The 23,021-nt window shown below is 47.0% G+C and overlaps 1 protein-coding gene across 3 annotated transcripts in view; it reads right to left on the reverse strand.

Annotated features, from left to right (window-relative positions):
• CEP192 (centrosomal protein 192) overlaps positions 1–23,021 on the reverse strand; it is a 1,292,743-nt gene that overhangs the window by 307,929 nt on the left and 961,793 nt on the right. For all 3 annotated transcript variants that reach the window (XM_029590939.1, XM_029590938.1, XM_029590940.1), the window contains one exon: positions 7,679–7,848. In XM_029590939.1, coding sequence (XP_029446799.1) covers positions 7,679–7,848 — 170 coding nt within the window. The remainder of the gene's footprint in view (positions 1–7,678; positions 7,849–23,021) is intronic.

Consider the following 23,021-nt stretch of genomic DNA (forward strand, 5'->3'; position numbering starts at 1 on the left):
GCTCGCTGCATCGCGCGAATCCGAAGGCGGGCGCAAGACGCCGGAGACGGCGAAGCCGAAGATCGTGCCGCGGGAGGAGCGGGCCTGCCTCGCCCTCACTCAACTCCGGGTGCGGCAGGGGAATGGGACCTCCTCGCTGCCTGAGGCCCCGGGGAATGGCACGTCGCAGGGCTGCGGGGGAAGGTGTAGAACCGCGGCTGAGAGGAGGGGAGAGACTGGCACTACCAGCATCCACCTCCTAATGCGCCAAACCTACAGCTGCAAACAAATAAAGACACAAAAACCTCCCCAAACTTACCCCCGACGACAGCAAGAAGGCTAAGCGAGGGAGGGAGAAAGGAAGAGGCAGTCCTGATAGCAGGAGATGAATTAGAGCCAAGCACTAAACCGGCTCTCTTCTGTTAAGAACAATCTTTTTTTTTTTTTTTTAATACTGCTTGATCCATCAAAGAAGAAAGATAGAGAAATAAAAAATGTGGCATAGAGCCACTAGTTAGGGGAAACAACGGGTTCCCCTCCTCACATCTGCTGGAGTCAGAGAGATACTGAGGATCTAGGAGGGGTGCACCAGCTTATATGCCAGCACCCTCCGAAGTTTGCTCTGACTCCATCTGCTGGACGGGGGACATAACCCACCGTCTGGACTGATCCTGTACGTACAGGGAAAGGAAAATTTCTACTAAACTCAGCCAGGCCACAGTATAGAAAAACATGTCCAATGTTCCTTGGCATACAAACCCAGAAGTTAGGGGAGCAACAGGACTGGTTACAGAGCAGAATTTTCACACATGAGCAGTGAAAGGCTTTTGACTTTTTCCAGATAACACTGAAATATTCCATCCATTTAGCGTCAAATCACGTAACCCACAACTGAGATTCTGAACTTCCTTCAAAGAACAGCACAAAGCTTTTTGGGGCCCGTGTTCTACAGACCTACAAAAATGATTGGTCTAAGATTTTGGAGTTTTGCATTATATTCTGTCTTTCTGTATATTGTCAATTTTAGAAATTCACCTGAATGAGAATAGGCAAATTATCTGCTAATATTCTTTGCTACTACTCAATCCACTCTACTATGTTCATACATGAGAAATCCTTGACACATTTCAAGGAGATAACATTGCACTTAAAAACAACACTCCCACAGTCTGAAAAAATCATCAGTTCTAAACATATTTTACAACTTGGAATATTTGGCATTGCTAAATTGAGATTACTTACCTGATAATCTCCTTTTCCTTAGTGTATGCAGATGGACTCAAGACAAGCGGGTATAGTGTGCTCGTGCTAGCAGTTGGAGACGGATCTGACGTCAGCACGGGTACATATACCCCCACAGGAAGTGAAGCAACTCAGTAATCTTCCTTGCAAAAGCTGTATGAGCTATATAAGTGTAGCTGACTGATCAATTAAAGAAACAGGATTACCCTGACAGATTGATAGTAGCTGGAGACCGCCAGTGTTCTTCAACCGGAAGGCGTCGACACCCAGCAGGGTGGAGGCCCTATATAAGCAAAACATGGCTTACCATGAATCGGCGAATCTCCATGAATACCGGCAGCCGGGCGGGATGGTGAGTCCATCTGCATACACTAAGGAAAAGGAGATTATCAGGTAAGTAATCACTACATTTCCTGTCGTGTAGCAGATGGACTCAAGACAAGTGGGATGTACAAAAGCTACTCCCGGACTGGGCGGGAGGCTGCCCGAGGTCCATGTAGGATTGCCCTCGCGAATGCTGTGTCCTCCCTGGCCTGAACGTCCAGACGGTAGAATCTGGAGAAAGTATGAAGGGAGGACCACGTCGCCGCTTTACATATCTCCGCCGGTGACAGCATCCCGGTTTCTGCCCAAGAGGCCGCTTGCGCTCAGGTAGAATGAGCCTTGACCTGTAGTGGAGGCGGCTTTCCTGCCTCTATGTAGGCTGCCTTGATGACTTTTTTGATCCAGTGGGCGATGGTCGGCCGTGAGGCCGCTTCCCCTTGTTTCTTCCCGCTGTGCAGGACGAACAGGTGGTCCGTCTTTCGTACTGGTTCTGACATGTCCAGGTATCTGGGCAGTAATCTGCCAATGTCGAGATGACGTAGTAGTCTACCTTCTTCCGACTTCTGCAAACCCTCCGTAATGGGCAAGGATATGGTTTGGTTGAGGTGAAATTGTGAGAAGACCTTCGGCAAGAAGGAAGGAACTGTGCGAAGATGGATAGCTTCTGGAGTGATTCTGAGAAATGGATCACGGCAGGACAGTGCAAACCCTCCGTAGTGGGCAAGGATATGGTTTGGTTGAGGTGAAATTGTGAGACGACCTTCGGCAAGAAGGAAGGAACTGTGCGAAGATGGATAGCTTCTGGAGTGATTCTGAGAAATGGATCACGGCAGGACAGTGCAAACCCTCCGTAGTGGGCAAGGATATGGTTTGGTTGAGGTGAAATTGTGAGACGACCTTCGGCAAGAAGGAAGGAACTGTGCGAAGATGGATAGCTTCTGGAGTGATTCTGAGAAACGGATCACGGCAGGACAGTGCTTGTAGCTCTGAGATGCGATGGGCTGAACAGACCGCCAGTAAGAACACCATCTTCAAGATCAACAAATGAAGGGACAGACCTCTCAGGGGCCTGAAGGTGGATCCCGCTAGAAAATCCAACACTAGGTTGAGGTTCCACAAGGCACCAGCCACTTCAGTGGCGGGTGAATGTGCTTGACTCCTTTCAGGAAGCGTGACACATCAGGGTGTGTGGCAATGGTGTTGCCGTCCCTCCAGGGACCATAGCAAGATAGCGCCGCTACCTGTACCTTGATGGAGCTGAGAGAAAGACCCTTCTGAAGCCCATCTTGTAGGAAGTCCAAAATGATAGGTATCTTAGCGGCATGTGGATTGGTGCTGTGAGAATCGCACCAAGCTTCAAAAACTCTCCAGATCCTTATATATGTAAGCGATGTGGAGAACTTGCGTGCTCGGAGGAGTGTATCGATTACCGCCTCCGAGTAACCTCTCTTCTTCAGTCGAGCCCTCTCAATGGCCAAACCATAAGAGAGAATTGAGCCGGATCCTCGTGGATGATGGGGCCCTGCCGCAGCAGGTCCTGGTAAGGAGGCAGGGGTAATGGGTTCCCTGCCAGCAGTCTTCTCATGTCTGCGTACCAGGGTCTTCTTGGCCAATCCGGGGCCACTAGAAGAACTAGGCCTCTGTGCCGCTGAATCTTGTGTAGAATGGCACCCAGCAGGGGCCACGGAGGAAAGGCATATAGCAGAATCCCTTGAGGCCATGGTTGTACCAGGGTGTTGATCCCCTGGGATAGAGGATCCCGCTGGCGACTGAAATATCTGGGAACTTGGGAGTTGGACCAGTCCGCTAGTAGGTCCATGCCCGGCGTCCCCCACTGGTCTACGATTAGCTGGAAAGCCTTGGGCGACAGCTGCCATTCTCCCAGGTTCAGGCTTTCTCTGCTGAGGAAGTCTGCCTTGGCGTTGTCCATCCCTGCGATGTGGATGGCGGAGATATCTTGGAGATTTGCTTCTGCCTAAATCATCAGTGGAGTGATCTCCAGGGATACCTGTTGACTCCTGGTTCCGCCCTGTCGGTTGATGTATGCCACCGTGGTGGCGTTGTCAGACATCACTCTGACCGCTCTGTTGCGGAATCTGTGAGAAAAGTGCAGGCCTGAGAGCCTGACTGCCCTTGCTTCCAGTCGGTTGATGTTCCATCCTGACTCTATTCTGCTACACCGCCCTTGGGCGATGAGCTCTTCGCAGTGTGCTCCCCAGCCGTTCAGACTGGCATCTGTGGTGAGCAGGGTCCAGGTTGGGGAGGACATTCTTGAGCCCCGGCTCAAGTGGCCGGGCTGCAACCACCATCGTAGCTGAATCCGTACTCTGGCTGGTAGACGGAGGTGTACGGTGTAGTTCTGCAATCGTGGGCTCCACCGGGATAGGAGGGCGTGTTGCAAAGGTCTCATATGAGCCCGCGCCCATGGGACCACTTCCAGAGTGGATGCCATAAGGCCGAGGACTTGCAGGTAATCCCGAGTTGTGGGCCGGAAGGTGCGCAGCAGGACCTGCAGACAATTCGGAAGCTTTAATATCCTCTTGGAGGTCAAGCTGACCGTGTCCGCCTGGGTATCGAATAGGGCTCAGAGATATTCCAGCGACTGCGACGGCTGTAGGGAACTCTTGCTTAAGTTGACTACCCAACCCAGGCTTTCCAGGAGGGCTATAACCCTGCCGGTTGCCCGGCGGCTCTCCTCCTGCGACTTTGCTCTGATCAGCCAATCGTCCAGATAGGGATGGACGAGAATTCCTTCCTTCCTGAGAGCTGCTGCCACTACTACGATTACCTTGGTAAAGATCCGTGGCGCAGTGGCCAACCCGAAGGGTAGGGCTCGGAACTGGAAGTGCTGATTGTGGACTTTGAAGCGTAAATAGCGCTGGTGGTCCAGATGAATCGGGATATGTAGATAGGCTTCCGACAGATCCAGGGAGGTGAGAAACTCCCCTGGTCGTACTGCATTCTTGACGGATCGCAGAGTTTCCATGCGAAAGCTGGGGACCCGGAGGTGTCGGTTGACAGACTTCAGGTCCAGGACTGGCCGGAAAGTGCCCCCTTTCTTGGGCACTATGAAATAAATGGAATAATGCCCAGAACTTGTTTCCCCTGCAGGGACTGGGACTATGGCTCTTAGGACCAGGAGCCTCCGTAAGGTCTCTTCCAATGCCGTCTGCTTGAAAGGTGAGCAGGGAGATTCTACAAACTTGGCTGGCGGAAGCCGAAGAAAATCTAGGTAATATCCTTCTCGGATGATGGTAAGGACCCATTGATCCGAGGTGATCTCGACCCACCTGTGGTAGAAGAGGGTTAGCCTGCCCCCTATGGCCGCTACCCCCGGATGGGTCGGCTGATTGTCATTGCGGCGTCCGGCCGGGGCCAGAACCCGGGCCGGCTCTCCTCTTGTGCTTAGCCCGAAAGGGCTGATTCCTGGCCGGAGGACGGGGTGCTTAGTAGCGGGTCCTGTAAGGGTGGAAGCGCTGAGAGCTGCCACCTCTAGGTGGCCTTGAAAAGGTGCGCTGGCTCCTCCTAGACCTGTCTTCTGGGAGACGGGGTAATGGAGAGGTACCCCATGTCCTAGCCAATTGTTTGAGGTTGCTGCCGAACAGTAGGGAACCCTTAAAGGGCATTCTCGTGAGGCGGGACTTGGAGGAAGTGACGGCCGCCCAATTGCGTAGCCATAGCTGCCTCCGGGCCGCCACCGAGGAGGACACTCCTTTGGCAGCCGTACGGATGAGGTCGGAGGCTGCGTCAGTGAGATATGCGAGAGCGGACTCCATGTCTTCCCCAGGGGTGTTAGTTCGGGCCTGTGACAAACAGGAACGTGTAACCACGGTGCAGCAAGTCGCAATTCGCAAGGACATAGCTGCCACCTCAAAAGCCTGCTTCAAAATGGTGTCCATGCGTTGGTCATGGGCATCCTTGAGGGCCGCTCCCCCCTCAACCGGAATGGTGGTGCGCTTCACAATTGCGCTAACGATGGTGTCTACTTTGGGGCACGCCAGAAGCTCCTTAGATGTCGGGTCCAGAGGGTATATGCCAGACAGGGCCCGACCCCCTTGGAAAGAGGCCTCCGGCACTTTCCACTCTAATTCAATCAGCTGCTGTGCTGCCTGTAAGAGAGGAAAAATGGTGGGCCGTCTGGCGCAGACCCTCCAGGAAAGGGTTGATCTTCGGGTCCCCCTGGGTGCTTTGGGCCGGAATGGCCAGTTCTGAAAGGCATTGTGACACCAAGCCTGGAAGATCTTCCTTTTGAAAGAAGCGTCTCATGGTCCGATATGGAGCCGTCCCCGAGGGAAGTTCACCCTCCTCGGGGAATTCTTTTCCCTCCCTGGAACAAGCTGGATCCCCAAGGCCGGGGCTGCCGGGCGGGCAGTGGCGGAACAGAGGTTTCGAGGGTCCAGGGCCCGGGTCCACCGGAACAGAAGGACCCACTGGAGGGGCAGACTGCATCTGAACAAAGGTGTGAAGTCCCTGGAAGAACTCCACCCAGGAAAAGGAGGCCAGATCTGGACGTAGGGGCACCAGGCCTTTCGACGTCCCTGGTTGCTCGCCGCTGCTTGCCAAGTCTGGAGTGTTCCCCGAGGAACCGCCGGGCTGGGACCTGCTCTGGCCCGGTGCTCTCATGGCTTCCTCACATTGGGCACATAGGGAGTCCTCGCTCTGGGTGGCTCTGAGCTACATGCCGAGCACAGACTTAGAGTTCGCATGTCCGAGCCCGGAGGAGCCGGCTCCGTGGATGCCTGCTGCTCTATGTCTGCCGTTATTACCACCCAACCGGACTATGCGCCTATGAGCGGGTGTCTTATAAACATGCGCCTATGAGCGGGCGCCTAAGCAATGTGCGCCCCCCGAGCGGGTGTCTTATAAACATGCGCCTATGAGCAAGCGTCTTATAAACATGCGCCTAGGAGCGGGCGTCTTATAAACATGCGCCTATGAGCGGGCGCCTAAGAAATGTGCGCCCCTAAGCGGGCGTCTTAGAAATGTGCGTCTAAGCAATATGCGCCTATGCAGTGTGTGCCTATGAGCGGGCGTCTTAGAAACGTGCGCCTAAGCAATGTGCACCTATGAGAAAAGCGTACGGCAGCGGGAGCAACGGGCGCTTATCGCAGTATGCGAATACCAAGAAACATGGCCATTTCTTCGGCGTGCTGCCTCGCAAGCAGGCCCAGCTAGTCCACACTTCCTCAGAGACCACAGTAAAGATGTGCACCTTACCTTGTCTTTGGCGCTTCCCGGCTTGAACCCGGGCGGTCTCCGGCTGCGGGGGGAGAGGGGAAGTACCTTCACCGCCGCTCTAGGAAGTGCACCCGCTGCCTCTAGGCCGCGCCCGAGCCCTTCTCGCTCGGGGGCGAAGTCCACGCCGGGACCGAGGATGCCTCTATGCCGCGCCCGAGCCCTCCTCGCTCGGGGGCTAGGTCCCTGCCGCAACCCGGCCACCGGACCGAGTCTCTCACCTCCGAGGGAACACGGAAGTCAGCTTGGGAAACTGAACTGGGGGAGGAACCGAATGGTATCCCGCAGGAGTGCGGGGCTTGTCTTCAGCAAGTTGAGATTTTTTTTTTTTTGTAGTTTAGAATTTGGAAACACGCTCAGCGAGCGTGAGGTAGCTCCAAACTGCTTTGGAGACGGAAATTACTGAGTTGCTTCACTTCCTGTGGGGGTATATGTACCCGTGCTGACGTCAGATCCGTCTCCAACTGCTAGCACGAGCACACTATACCCACTTGTCTTGAGTCCATCTGCTACACGACAGGAAAATGTATTATTTACAGATTAAGAATGTGCTCATTTTTAAACTGTAAACAGCCATTCAAACCAGGGCTAATTTTCTATTAAAAAAAAAAAAGGATACTGCGTTGGGACCAATGGCAACCTCCACCTTCCATTCTATTTGCAGTGGGGAAAAGGAACCCATTTGCCACATTTACCAAGGTTTCAGGTCAATATGCTGGCACAAAATCAGAATAAAATTGCATGGAGATTACGTGATTAGATAACTGGTTTTACTGATTAAACCAATGTAAAGAACAGTAAATCATAACTGAAACAGATGAAAACTTCCAAAGCAATACTTTAACTACAAATTAGTAAGATGCTCTAAAGTGGATGTTTACAAAATAAAATTACTCACTAATAGATGAAGCAGTCAAAATCAGGTGCTCAGGTTGGATGGTCCAAGTCTGTTCAAATTTATGTGCAGACTCCACAATATTTGAACACAATGGTGCACCCTGAGGCCCTTTCACTGGAAGTACATCCAAAGATGTATTGCTGATGTTCCTCTCAGAATTCCCAATACCACTAAAAAAGAAGACCCACACAACCCCAATACAAACTATATCAGATAAAGTGTTCAATATTAGGAAGAAATGTCTTTTGCAATTATTTAACTTATGTATCATAGAAAAACAGAGTATGCGCTTTTTTAACTAAAACTTGGAACCAGCAGCCAGGAGTTTAAGAATATATGAATATTTAGAAAGGTGAAATTACTTATCCTTAACTGTTGTTCTCTATCAGCAGCAGGTTTTATGGAGTCTTTCACATGGGCCATACAACTCAAGTGCAATGTCAAACTTTCTAAAGGAAATTTCTACATGTATCATACATATCCTATGTACTGCCAAACTACCAGTCAGTTTAACATTTAGCACAGCAAAAAGTTAACAAAAAACTTCATTAAGCCACATTTATTAAAAAACAATTGCAAATAGCTAATTTTATGTTCCCATATAAAAAGCAGACAACAGATAGACACATGGAAAAAGGGCAAGTGGAAACATTTTTTCCTTAAAAAAGATGGAACATAATCAGGAAAATAACCCTGAAAGTGAAAATAAATGGTTACAAGGGAGATGGAAGTTGGCTTTATGGCATAGAGAGTCCATGTAACAGATAGCACAAATTTAGAACCCCAAAGAACCAATTTCAGTTTATTACAATTTATAGCCCACATACATCACAGAGTTTCAAAGCAGAGAACAAAACAAACAAACAAAAAAAAAAAGACGTACATAATTAAAAATCATATACAAATACTAAATAAACAAAGTCTTAAATATACAGGAATAAATGCCATCCTACAACCTCTTATTCAGAGAGCTCCAATGACATCACCATATTTACTTTGCTAGGAGGCTTTAATTATTTATTTATTAACTTATACGGGCTGCAAAAACCTCCTTGAAAAGGAAGGTCTTTTGGTCCTACTTAAAAGTTTTTTCATACATCGTCTGAATGGACTTGGTATTGAATTCAAGTGAATTGGATCTGCTACAGAGAAAGCGCTCTCTCCAGTGATATTAAGTCTCATGCGTTTTATAGAGGGAACCTCAAGCAAGTTTTTTTCTTCAGATCTGAGTGAGCATACAGGTTTATATATTCTTAGGCCTGAGCTGACCCAGCAAGCTTTTAGAAGATATGCCATTTAATTGGAAGCCAATGAAGTTTACAGAGGTGATATAAGCTCTTTCATTTTAGTCCCAGTGAAAACACGAGTTGCAGTATTTTGTACAAGCTGCAATGGATGTGATGCAGAGACTGGAAGTCCCATGTATGAAGCATTTCCATAGTTCAGACCAATGTTCCCTCCAAGGAGTGACTAGGTGAGTAAATTTTTCTTCGTGTGAGCAATTTTTTTAAACCAACAATTTTTGAGTGCCATTATTAGCACTGAATTTTGTACACAGCACAAAGACTCTCCGAAATGTACGAGTGGTCGCTCATATGCTCAGCTTTGAACTATGGCCCAGACCACTGAATTAGAGCCTGAAGAATTGGATTAAAGTCCTTAGGTTCTAGAACAGGATGTGACCTTCTCAACATACGTAATTTATAAAAAGATGATTTAATAACTGCCCCTACCTGTGGTTCAAGTGACAAGCTCTGATCAATAACACCAGGGCTGTGAACCTTTGAGTGCACTGGGATACAAACATCTTTTTGAAATAAAAATTGTATGGAATGCTACGCAGTGGGGATCTACTCAGAATGGTAATCTGTTTTCTCAACATTTAGAAGAAGCTTCTTGTGTGAAAGCCAGCTATTTGCACATTGCAAAGAGTTATGAAATTAAAATTATTGATCCATAAGGATGAGTAGGGGACATAAAATTGAATGTTGGTGTAAATTCTATGCCTAGACAGGAGAAAATCTTACAGAAAGGGGCCAAGTAAATATTAAAGAGAACAGCGGACTCAACAGATTCCTGGGGGACTCCAGACTACACAGTGTTACATTCAGAAAACAGTCTAAACTAACTTGCTGTAATCTGTTTGATAGAAAAGACATGAACCAAAGGAGTACAGAACCAGAAATACTGAGAGATTGTAATCTGGGCAAAAGAACTGTGTCAAAGGTGCTCGCTATGTCCAGCAAAACCACAAATGAATGAATAGAAACTGGACAAACATAACAACTCAGTACTATGTAGATTTCTAAAGCCAAATTGAAATGTTTCTATGATTGCTTACTTCTCAATGAAATCTGATAGCTGAACATGTACAGTTGATTAAATTTTAGCCAAACATGGTAAGGAGGAGACTGGTCTGAAATTAGCCAGTATAATGGGATCAGTGCAGGGTTTTTTCAATAAGGGCTGGACACAAGCTTGCTTGAAAAGATCAGGCATATGCCCTGATGTAAGAGAGAGATTAATAGCTGTGATTGTTTCATCAAGTTCTTTCCTCAAACATTTTAACTTGGCGGTGGAACATGGGTCCAGTATCTTTTGCCCAGGCCGATCGCTTCTGTCTTGCGGCCTGGCTTTTGAGAGGCTCTGGCTGAGATGGCGTGGATACACAGAGACCGTTATCTCGACCCTCCTCAAAGCTAGAAAGACGTCTACCTTCATCTCCAATATAAGGGTATGGAAAGTTTTTGAGAACTAGTGTGCCTCCATATCTGTGTCACCACGGACCGCCTCGGTGGCTCAGATCCTATCTTTTCTTCAACAGGGACTGGCCTACAACTCGCTGAGAGTGCAAGTCTTTGCCCTAGGCTCTCTACTTCATCAACGAGAGTGAAATTCCTTCTCCTCTCACCCGGATATCATCCGATTCCTCAGGGGGGTGAAGCACGTGAAACCCCCGGTCCACGCTCTTTATCCTTTGTGCAGTCTCAATCTCGTTCTCCAAATCTTGGTCGGTCCACCCTTTGAACCCATGCGTTCCGCGACCCTCAAGGATATCACTTTCAAGGCGGTTTTCCTGGTATTTATCTGTTCTGCCGGCAGAAGCTTGGAGCTTCAAGCCCTCTCGTGCAGAGAGCCCTACCTTCATTTTACAGATTTGGGAGTTTCCTTGCGCACTGTGCCTGCTTTTCTGCCCAAGGTGGTTTCCGAGTTCCACTTGAATCAGACTGTAGAGCTTCCGTCCTTCTCAGCAGACGCATCGGCGGATCTACGCAAGCTAGATGTCAAGAGTATCCTCATTCGCTATCTGGAAGTCACTAATGATTTTCGCTTGTTGGACCATCTTTTTGTTCTCTAGCATGGTCTGAGGAAGGGGCCAAGGCGTCGAAAACTACCATTGCTCGCTGGCTGAAGGAGGCGATCTCGGCGGCCTACATTGGAGCAGGTCAACAACCTCCGGCGGGTGTCAAGGCCCATTCTCTTCGAGCTCAGGCTGCTTCCTGGATGGAGATGCAATCGGTCTCTTTCCAGGAGATTTGTCAAGCGGCAACTTGGAAATCGTTACATACCTTTGCTCGTCAGTATCGTCTACACATACAGTCGCCTACTTTTGGATCCTTTGGCTCTAGGGTCATTCGAGCAGGGCTTTCCGGGGCCTACCCTATGTAGGGAAGCTTTGGTACATCCCACTGTCTGGACTGATCCTGGTACGTACAGGGAAAAGAAAATTATTCCTTACCTGCTAATTTTCGTTCCTATAGTACCAAGGATCAGTCCAGACACCCTCCCTGACTGTTTTATTGGGTTTGGGATTGCCTCTCTGCTCAAATTGTTCTTCAGTGCCTTTTTTTCCTTTGGCTGGTTAATGGTTCATTCTGCAAGTTTGTTGTTTGACACTGTTTTGTGCCTTTTGCACACTATTATTTGTTACTTAATTCTATTGTTCTTGATCCATCCCGATTTTCCTCTATGCTTTGATATACTCCATACTGAGGATTGGTAGAGGGTGCACTACCTTATAAGGAAACATCCTTCAAAGTTTTATTTGACTCCATCTGCTGGAAGGGGGAGATAACCCCACTGTCTGGACTAATCCTTGATACTACAGGAACGAAAATTAGAAGGTAAGGAAAAATTTTCTTATTTGTTCCAAACCTAAAGAAAATGTCTTCTTGTCTATTGAAATACAGGTGAATTTACTATTGTACTATTATATGCTTAACTATTCACCCAATGGGTTTCTTTACAATAATATCACCAAACCCAAGCAAGCTATCATGGATAATAAAGTATCAGATAATCCATTCACTGAAAGCTGGTCCACATGAGTTCTGAAGTCTCCAAGGATGATGGTCTTAGAAATGTCAACATTGAGAGAGGCCAAAATGAAATAGTAGACTGCAAATATTAGGGCAATAAACTAAACAGAAATTGATGATGGCTGAGGAGGTCAACAGAATTACTTCAATGGGTAAAATGAAATCCAAGGATAACTGGACAAGTTTGAGAAAATCCTTAATAGATACTATCAGGCCACCTCCAGGATGATATGGGCAGAGCTGAGAGAATGCACAATATCCCTGGGGACACGACTGATTAAAAATCGAATCGGCATCTAGAGTGATGTTTCCAGTCAAGCACATGCAGTGAAGTGACTCTGTGCAAAGGGTGTCACATTAAAGACATCTTAAGTTTAATAGCTTGTACAGTCAGTAAAAGTAATGACAAGGTAGAAACAGCCAAAAATACCTTTGATGAAGCAGTACCCACAGCAATTAAAGAGGTAGGATTATGTGGTGGCAATCTGCGATGAAAACCAGCCATGTCCCCATAGTGCCCATGCCCAGTGATTACTGGAATAGGCCCCTTCTTTAACAAGAACTAGTGAGAAAAAACCCCGCGTACAAAGGGGCAGACTCCTTTGTTGAACCCAAAGGCGTGTGGGCACCTCCGGTGCTGTCGCTGTCCCTTTCAAGGCTCCTGATAATGTCAGGGGGTATGGTAAACACCACGGGAAGCCAAAAGATGAAAAGTGTCAAGGTTTAGCTCACAAAGGTGCCCAAATAAAGCTGGGAAGGCTCACCAGATGAAAAGATGGGTGGCGGCAGTAGAAGGCAATGATAGCAGGCAGTCATCTCTGGTACTAGCGTGGTAATTTTCAAGGCCCCGGTTCATGAGATCAGGGGGCATGGCAAAAAACCTGGAAGGCGCGAGAGGAAAAATGTCAGTGTATACAGGTGCCTGAATAGAGTCAGGGAAGGCTCGCCAGTGTTGAAGTAATGCTTAGTGAATGGGTGGTGCAACCCTGCAAATTCTTTCAAAAGAAGTTAACAGAATGGCATTAGAAGTGATCACCCCCCAAACATCATGGTCTTTGACATGACCTTTAGAGCAGTGGTTCTCAACCTTTTTCCCTTCATGACACACCTGACAGACCACACTCACATGTCTGACACACTGCTCATTACAATTCATGGCAGAAATAAAAAATAAAGGTCCAGTATTATTTTTATTGTTAAGAAAGGAAAAGATATATATTCTGTCTGAACAGAAATTGCATAAATAGTAAACATCCGACATCAAAACAGTACCAATTTCTAGTACTCAAACAGTAACTTACCTAACACTGAAAATATTACACCAGGCTAGAAGACACCATTATACTTCCTATTAGGAAAACAGAACAAGCCAGGCTACCATAGAGCCCTACACAGAAACTACAAGCCAGCAGAAAACCTCACCTGAATCACATGTGCTGACCCTCACCTAACAAAGAATAAAGAGACCAGAAGCATGCAGACAAAAACTAAATTGGAAAGCGCAATAAGCCAGGGTCTCTGCATGCAGTGTAATAAAGGAAAAAAAGAAACACCACCGGAGGAGGAAGTGACTTCACCCTCGGCGATGGCTGCCTAACTTGTGAGCTCCTCCAACCTTAAGCGGAATCCCTGTCTTATCACACCATCCGAATCGCTATTTCTTATTAAACAGCCTAATATCGACACCAAAACTTGCCCGGATGTCCACGAGGCGAAACCAGTTTGATTTCAGAAAATATTCTTACCAGAAAATGGAGGAGGAAAAAAGGCCCACAAGGGAAGACGCGATGGCGGACCTGGTGTCTGATAACGGGTCTGAAAACCCGGAGGATCCGGCGTGCACTGATGACGGGGATCTCCCAACCAAACTTGAAATGAAAAGTTGGTTTTCTGAAATAAAACAGGAAATTTCATCTAATACTCGGGACATCATGGAATCGATTGAGGAGCTCAAAGGAGAGTTGGCCGAACATGGCCGCCGTATTTTTGAGCTGGAAACCCGCGTTGACACGAATGAGGAACACATTAAACAGTCCCGCGAACAGCAGACGCGAACACAGTTGGAATTGGAGCGGATAAATGATAAATTGGAGGACCTCGAAAACCGCTCGAGACGGCACAATTTGCGGTTTTGAGGGGTGCCAGAATCTCCAGAGAACCAGGATTGTATTTCCGTGGTCCAACAAATTTGTGTTATGCTGCTCACTTCAGACTCACCTCAGCCCACTGAAAATTTGGAGTGTGCCATAAAAATCGACCGAGCCCATAGAGTCATGGGTCCTCGAGTCGGTAATAAGCCTAAAGACATTCTCGCTTGTTTTCATGACTATCATAAAAAAGACCAGCTGATGAGTATTGCGAGGAAGCAGGCCACGTGGCAATGGCAGGGGGAAGCCATTATGATTTTTGCCGACTTATCTCCTATCACTGTGAAAAGAAGACAGGAAATGCAACCTGTTACCAAGCTCCTGAGGGCGGAAAACATCAGATACAGATGTCTGTACCCTTTCGGATTGAGCTTTTCTTTAAAGGGAGAGAATCACCGTACTAAATCCTTAGCGGAAGCATCGAACCTCCTTCACAACGCCGGATTTACAGGCTTTGAACAGCTCAAAACGGTGCCAAAAGCAAGCACACATTGGGATGATTATCCAAGATGGCAAAGAGTGCAGAAAGGGGACAAACGTCTGAGACGCAATGCGGAGCCTTCAGCTCCCCAGCATACAACGACCTGAGAGCTTGGACTACATAATAGTCATGTTGGTATTCTCAGAGACGTAGTCTCATTATTCTATGGATGGTTATATATTTGGTTATAATTTCATGGCATTGCATACTGGATAATTATTGCAAATACTATTGTTACATTTTAACATTTGGTTGGATTGGGTGGGCAGTCACAAGGGGATGATTTCCTCCTCCCTTCAGATGCTAAATTGGATGCTGATAGCATACCAAATTGAGGAGATCAGGGTAAAGCGGGAGGGGGGAGGGGGATCGGGATTTGGGGAACTTCTCACAACTGTTACTGTACTAATCCACTATACTAGCGAGAAGGCGGTTTTCATGGATACTAATTGGTATGTTGGTACAGAGATGTTATGCTGCATACATGTGGATATCCCCATTGGAGAGGGAGAGATGATATCAGATCGCACCTTAGGACAATTATGGTTTTGTTGACCTTATTGTCCCTTAATGTTAAGGGTTTGAACTCACCATATAAAAGGCATTGTCTATATTCTGAATTGTTACAACACAATGCATCTTTTACTTTTCTCCAGGAAACACATCTTAAAAAACGCCATGAATTCTTACTTAAACATCGGGCATATCCTGCACAATATTGGGCAGCCAGACCTCTCACACAAATATTTGGGGGTCGGTATTTTAATTTCTAAGGATGTGATGTTTGACGAGGTGGCATGTTATAAGGACCCGGAGGGCAGATATCTAATCCTCATTATTAATTTAGGAGGGGAAAAGTTTACCTTAGTTAATATATATGCCCCTAATTCTGGCCAAGGGTTATTCCTAAATCATCTTAGCCATTTGTTAGAGCAATATACTGAAGGGCATTTATTGGTGGGGGGCGACTTTAACCTTACCCTCAATCCAACCCTGGACAACTCTAGGGGTACAGCAACCTTACCTGGTAATGAACGTAAACTTTTTAAAACCTTCATATCTCAGTGGCATCTGATAGATATATGGAGATGCTGGAATCTCAAGGGTAAAGGTTACACATTCTATTCCAAAGTCCACCAGTCCTATTCTAGGATTGATGTGTTTCTAATTTCCAAAAGCTGTGTTAATTCAGTGAAAAATCCTCAGTTGGGGCCTATTACCTGGTCGGACCACGGTCCTATACTTTTTCAAATTGAGTTAAGTTCATATGACAGAGGCCTACAATACTGGAAGTTAAATGAGAGCTTGTAAGAAGACGAATCATTTGTGCATCAGATACAAACTGCTATACAGGAATATTTGGAGGACAATGACAAGGATGAGATGTCTCCCATGACATTGTGGGATTGTTTAAAGGCAGTTTTACGGGGAAAATTTATAGCCAGAGGGGCATATTTAAAAAAAATACGTAATAAGGATAAGACAGATACTTTGCAATTACTACATAGCTTGGGTCTACAACATCAAAAGTCTGGGGACCAATCACTAGTGGAGGAAATGGATAGACAGAGGGCGCATTTGGAGAAGCTGGAGGCGGCCCAGATCGCACATAAATTGACTCTTACTAAAACAACTATACTACGAGGGGGGAAATAAAGCAGGCAAACAATTGGCTAGAAAGCTTAAGATTCAACAACTGCAGAACAATATAATTAAAATAAAGGATGAACATGGCATAATGGTAAAGCAAAATTGCTTACCTTGTAATAGGTGTTATCCCAGGACAGCAGGATGTAGTCCTCACATATGGGTGACATCAGTAATGGAGCCCTATGTACGGAAAACTTCTGTAAAAGTTTCTATGAAACTTTTGACTGGCACCAGAGTGCCTACTGAGCATGCCCAGCATGCCATGATATTCCCTGCCACAGGGGTCTCCCTTTAGTCTTGGTTTGTAGCAATAGCGTTAGCCAAAAATAAAATATTAAAATGTATCGGACCCAACTCCGCGGGGTGGTGGGTGGGTTTCGTGAGGACTACATCCTGCTGTCCTGGGATAACACCTATTACAAGGTAAGCAATTTTGCTTTATCCCAGGACAAGCAGGATGCTAGTCCTCACATATGGGTGATTAGCAAGCTAGAGGCTGAGTCATTTCGTGGTGAAGTAACAGTGAAGTATTGTTGATGAAATGAATCAGCTGAAGATCACAGCAGGTTGGATGTAGAAGGAGTTGGGGGTTACACTGGAAACAAGTTCTTTAAGACAGATTGTCCATATGCTAAATCTTGTCTTCCTTCCTTGTCTAAACAGTAGTGTGCTGCAAAGGTGTGAAGAGAACTCCATGTTGCTGCTTTACAAATGTCCAGAATAGGTACAGAGCGAAGATGTGCTACTGAGGTTGACATTGCTCTGACTGAGTGTGCCTTTACTCGCCCTTGAAGAGTAAGGCCTGCTTTTTCATAACAAAATTGTATGCAATCTGCTAGCCAGTTTGACAGAGTATGCTTACCCACTGCTTTACCTGGTTTGTTTGGGTCATAGGATACAAACAGCTGACTGGATTTCCTTTGGGCTGTTGTGCGGTTTAAATAGAAGGATAACGCACGTTTACAGTCCAAAGTGTGTAAGGCTCTTTCACCCTGATGAGAATGAGGCCTAGGAAAGAATGTTGGTAAAACTACTGATTGGTTCAAGTGAAATTCCGTGACAACCTTAGGAAGGAATTTTGGATGTGTACGGAGGACTACCCTGTCATGTAGGAACTTTGTAAAAGGTTTGTATGTGACTAGTGCTTGCAATTCACTGACCCTTCTAGCTGATGTAAGGGCTATGAGAAATACCGTTTTCCAAGTAAGGTATTTAAGGTCACAGGTATTATTTATGGGTTCAAATGGAGAACGCATAAGCCTAGTTAATACTACGTTCAGGTCCCATTGTATGCTTGGGGAATGAACTGGTGGTTTAAGGTGAATTAGGCCTCTCATGAATCTACTCACGAGAGGCTGTGTAGAAATGGGTGCATCTCCCAGTTTATTATGGTAAGCTGAGATTGCACTTAAGTGTACTCTTACAGATGACGTCTTAAGACCAGAGTCTGAGAGATGGTAAAGGTAATCCAGTAGTGAGGTAGTGGGGCAAGTGAAAGGATCTAAATCTTTGTTAGTGCACCACAGAGTAAACCGTTTCCATTTGTAGGAATAATTCTTTCTAGTGGAAGGTTTACGTGAAGCTATAAGTACTTGAGATATAGTAGTTGGAATGTTGAGTGGTTGTAAGATCAAGCTTTCAACATCCATGCTGTCAGGGACAGGGATTGAAGGTTGGGATGGTGCAACTGGCCCTGTTCCTGAGTTATCAGATTGGGAGCTACTCCCAGGCGAATTGGATCCCTGACTGAGAGATCTAGCAGTGTGGGGAACCATACTTGTCGAGGCCAATATGGGGCTATGAGTATCATTGTCCCCTTGTCCTGTTGTAACTTCACTAGTGTTTTGGTTATGAGTGGTATCGGAGGATACGCGTATAACAGGCCTGAATTCCAATGGCGAGCAAAGGCGTCCCTTGGTAGGCTGTTGGACTGCCAGAGGAGAGAACAGTAATTGTTCACTTTGTAGTTCAGGTGGGATGCAAAGAGATCTATTGTTGGTTGACCCCAACGCTGAAATATCTTGGTTGCTAGCGATGGGTTTAGAGACCACTCGTGTGGTTGGAAGTGACGGCTGAGGCGATCCGCTACTGTGTTGTGGATGCCTGCTAGGTAGGTGGCCCGTAGCAGAATTGAGTGTGCTAGGGCCCAGTCCCAAATTTGAGCTGCTTCATGACAAAGGAGGTACGACCCTGTGCCTCCCTGCTTGTTGATGTACCACATGGCTACTGTGTTGTCCGTTTGGATCAGAACAGTCTTGTGCGAAAGGCAGTCCTTGAACGCATGAAGAGCATAGCGTATAGCTCAAAGTTCCAGAAAGTTTATTTGAAAGGAGGCTTCTTGCTTTGTCCATGTGCCTTGTGTCTTTAGGTGAGCAATGTGCGCTCCCCACCCTAAGGTGGACGCATCTGTAGTTAAAGTCACTTGTGGAACTGGTTGCTGGAAAGGTAGGCCTTTTAGCAAGTTGATTGTGGATGTCCACCAGAGAAGAGAAGATCTTAGATCTTGTGTGATATGAATGGGAGTGGACAATGGTTGAATGGCTTGAATCCATTGAGACTTGAGTGTCCATTGCGTTAGTTGCATGGTGAGTCTGGCTATGGGAGTGACATGAACCGTTGAGGCCATGTGTCCGAGTAGGGTGAGGCACTGATGAGCTGTAACTCGAGACTGATTGCGAACAGAACGCGCTAGGAGAACGAGCGCTTGAGCACGGTCTTTTGGAAGAAAAGCTTTCGCTGTGATGGTGTTGAGATCTGCACCTATGAACTGCAACTGGTGAGATGGTATGAGATGGGATTTCTCGTAGTTGATGAGAAACCCCAAGGAGTGAAGCAACTGTATCGTGAGCTGGAGAGAAGTGAGAGCTCCGCTCTGTGTTTGACTCCTGATGAGCCAGTCGTCCAAGTAAGGAAAGACATGCACTCTTTGTTTGTGAAGATGTGCCACCGCTACTGCAAGACACTTTGTGAATACTCGAGGTGCTGAGGCTAGGCCGAATGGTAGTACTCGGTATTGGAAGTGTTGACCTTCCACCAGAAATCGCAGGTACTGTCGATGAGGAGGAAAGATGGGAATGTGAGCGTAAGCATCTTGAAGATCCAGAGAGCAGAGCCAATCTCCTTTTTGAAGAAGAGGTAGCATGGTGCCTAATGATACCATCCTGAATTTTTCTTTCTTTAGAAATTTGTTGAGATTTCTGAGATCCAGGATAGGACGTAGGCCCCCGGTTTTCTTTGGAATGAGGAAATATCGGGAGTAGAATCCTCTGCCCCACTGAGGCCTGGGAACTCTTTCTATGGCCCTGGCAGTCAGAAGGGTGGATAATTCTGCTTGTAGAATTGTGGAGTGATGAGACACTGTCCAAGATGGAATAGGAGGATTTTCGTTTGGTACAGTGAGGAAATCCAAGCGGTACCCTTGAGTTGTAATTGAGAGTACCCATTGGTCTGTCGTGATGGAGGTCCAAGTTTAATGGTAATGAGATATTCGACCTCCTACAGGTAATTGTGGATAAGGATTCTGGGAATGGCTCCTGCTCTCTGGCTGGATTTCAAAATCCAGAAGTGGACGCCGTAGACGGAGGCTGCTGAGGCCTAGCAGGTCTCTGGCGAGGTTGTGACCGTTGAGTAGGCCGTTGTTGTCTGGGTCTGGTTGCCGGAGGATAATATCGCCTAGGGCGATAATAGGGTTTCCTTGGTTCCCTTCTTGGAGGCCTCCTAGAAGGTTGGTGTAACTCTTGCGGCAGCTGAGATAGCTGTTTAAGGGTTTCAGTGTGGTCCTTGATTGTTGCCACCGCCTCTTTGACTTTATCAACAAAGAGGTTTTCCCCCAGGCAAGGCAGGTCTGCTAAGCGTTCTTGTACCTCTGGTCTCAGTTCCGATGATTTTAACCAGGCCCATCTCCTAGCTGTGATTCCTGACGCTGATAACCGGGAGGCTGTCTCAAAGGAATCATATGTGGCCCTTACCTCGTGTTTGCCCGCTTCTAGGCCTTTGTGCACGAGTCTTAGGAACCCGTCCTGAAGTTGGTCAGGTAATTGGTGTGACAGTGTTTCAACCTGTTTCCACAGGTCTCGCTGGTACTGATTCATAAATAGCTGGTAAGAATTTATTCTGGATACCAGCATCGCACCTTGGAAGATTTTTCTTCCTAGATTGTCCAGGAACCGGCTATCTTTCCCAGGAGGTGTGGAGGCATGTTGTTTTAACCTCTTGGCCTTCTTCTGGGCAGACTCGACCACTACTGATTGATGTGGTAATTGAGTTTTTTGAAACCCTGGGATGGGCTGAACTAGCTAAGTGGCATCAGCACGTTTATTGACTGCCGCCACAGAACCAGGGTGCTCCCACATCCTGTACAGTAATTCCTGTAAGACCTCGTGAACTGGGATGGCAAGTATTTCCTTAGGAGGGTCTATGAATTGAAGTACCTCTAAAGTTTTTTGTCTACTGTATCTCAGAGGAGGGAGAAAGGAATTGTTTCAGACATTTCCTTTATAAAATTAGAAAATGAAAGATCCTCCGGTGGTGATTTTCTCCTGTCCTCTGGTGGTGAGGGCTCAGAGAGGATATCCTCTTCAGATGAAAATTCTGAGTCACTAGCGGTGTCCAGAGGATGCCCTGTTGGCCTAGGAGGCTTAAATGGGATCTCAGAGACTGGTGTATGTGGTCTGATGGGTGGTATGACACCTGACGGACCTGGTAATGGTTCCTGATGCTGATCAGAACCGAGATCTTGTGGTGAAGAGGAGAAGACCTGGATAAGGGAATCCAATTTGTCCATCAAAGGTTGAAATATGGACGAATCTTGAATTGGCACAGACGGTGCCATTGGGGGTCGATGGCCGCATTGGAACCGATGGAATCTGTGGCATCGGCGGCATCGCTGGTTGCGACATGGACGGCACCGGTGCTGGAACAGACGTCATCGATAATTGCGGTGATTTTCCCGGCATCGGCATCGAGGGTACTGGTGATGGAATCGGCGATAGTCTCATAACCGGTGTCGATGGCAGAACCGGTGTTGGAGGTCGTGGCATCACTTCGAAGGCATCCCTGACCGCTTGGCGTATGTAAACGTCAAGTTCCGCCCGCATGGATGATGTAAACAGAGCACCCATGGGGGGAGGCGGTGGTGGCGACATCAGTACGTCCTCAGAGCCCTGAGGAGGCACGGTTCCTTCCGCCGGAATCGGCGAGGATCGCCTTGTCGATGGCTCGGAAGCCTTACTCTGGAGCCAGGGTTTCTTAACCGGTGTGCCGTCTTCCGTCGATGGCTTGCCGGGTATCGGTGTAGCGGAGGCCGTATGCGGTCTACGATGCCGATGGCGATGCTTGTCTTTTTCGCGGGCTTTCTCACTGCCCGATGTTGATGCCCTGGACGATGGCGAGGGGGAGGAAAATGGAGCGTCTCCCGACTCACCTGACTGTCGTTTTTTGAAGACGACTTTCCTAATCGACCCAGCCGGAGACGATTGTGTTGAAGTGGATGGAGCAGAAACCAGTTGTATTTTGAACAACTGCTCCATTTTGTCCAGTCGCAGACGTCGGCCCTTCGAGGTCATCGTAGCACATAAGGGTCAATTCTTAACATCATGCCCTTCACCAAGGCAGAGGACACAGTCCTGGTGAGGGTCAGTGATAGACATGTTCCTTGTGCATTTTGGGCATTTTTTGAAGCCTGTAGTCATTTTGGAGCCGGACAGCCGTCGACAGCTTTATGACTCAGGACAAAAATTTTTTGGAAAATTAGAGGCGGAACGGAACCGCGAAAATGGTAAAAACTTACCGCGATGGATATACTAAGGGAGACCCTTTGCGGTTTGAAGTTTTTTAAAGTTTTCCGTGAGGAAAAGTTGTGGAGAATCCCACAGGACTCCTAATAACCGCGAGGCTAACTGCTTCGTGGAAAAAAGAAGACTAAAGGGAGACCCCTGTGGCAGGGAATATTATGGCATGCTGGGCATGCTCAGTAGGCACTCTGGTGCCAGTCAAACGTTTCATAGAAACTTTTACAGAAGTTTTCCATACATAGGGCTCCATTACTGATGTCACCCATATGTGAGGACTAGCATCCTGCTTGTCCTGGGATAACATCCAATACGATATCAGGCAGAGATTTATAAGGTTTTATTCCGATCTATATGCAGCTGAAGTCAATATAGATATGGAGAAGATAGATTCTTATATATCTCAATCCTCTCTTCCTCTCATCTCACCGGCCACTCAGGAATTCTTAGACCGCAATATCTCCCCTGCCGAGGTTACATGGGCTATAAAAAATTTGAAAATGGGGAAATCCCCGGGGTTAGACAGTTTTACAGCCGCCTTTTATAAAAAGTTCATAGGATTAATAACCCCCCTATTGGTAAAACTCTTTAATGCCTTACAGGGTGACATATCCCTTTCTACAGCTGCTAACCTAGCTGGAGTGACTATCTTACTGAAACCGGGCCGAGACCCTACTAATTGTGGTTCTTATCGCCCTATTTCACTAATCAATCTAGATATGAAAATATTAGCGAAAATTCTGGCTAATAGGCTAAATAACTTTCTTCCTCAAATAATTAACTCTGATCAGTCAGGGTTTATAACGGGCAGAATGGCATCGGACAATGTCAGGAAAATAATCGATCTTATAGGGCTGGCTCGGGCGGAACGCATCCCTCTAGTTCTACTAGCGATCAATGCTGAAAAAGCTTCTGATCTGGTACATTGGCCCTTTCTATTCCAAACTATGAAAGCTT

This window comes from Rhinatrema bivittatum, chromosome 2 (genome assembly GCF_901001135.1).
Source record: "Rhinatrema bivittatum chromosome 2, aRhiBiv1.1, whole genome shotgun sequence".
NCBI classification, from domain to species: Eukaryota; Metazoa; Chordata; class Amphibia; order Gymnophiona; family Rhinatrematidae; genus Rhinatrema; species Rhinatrema bivittatum.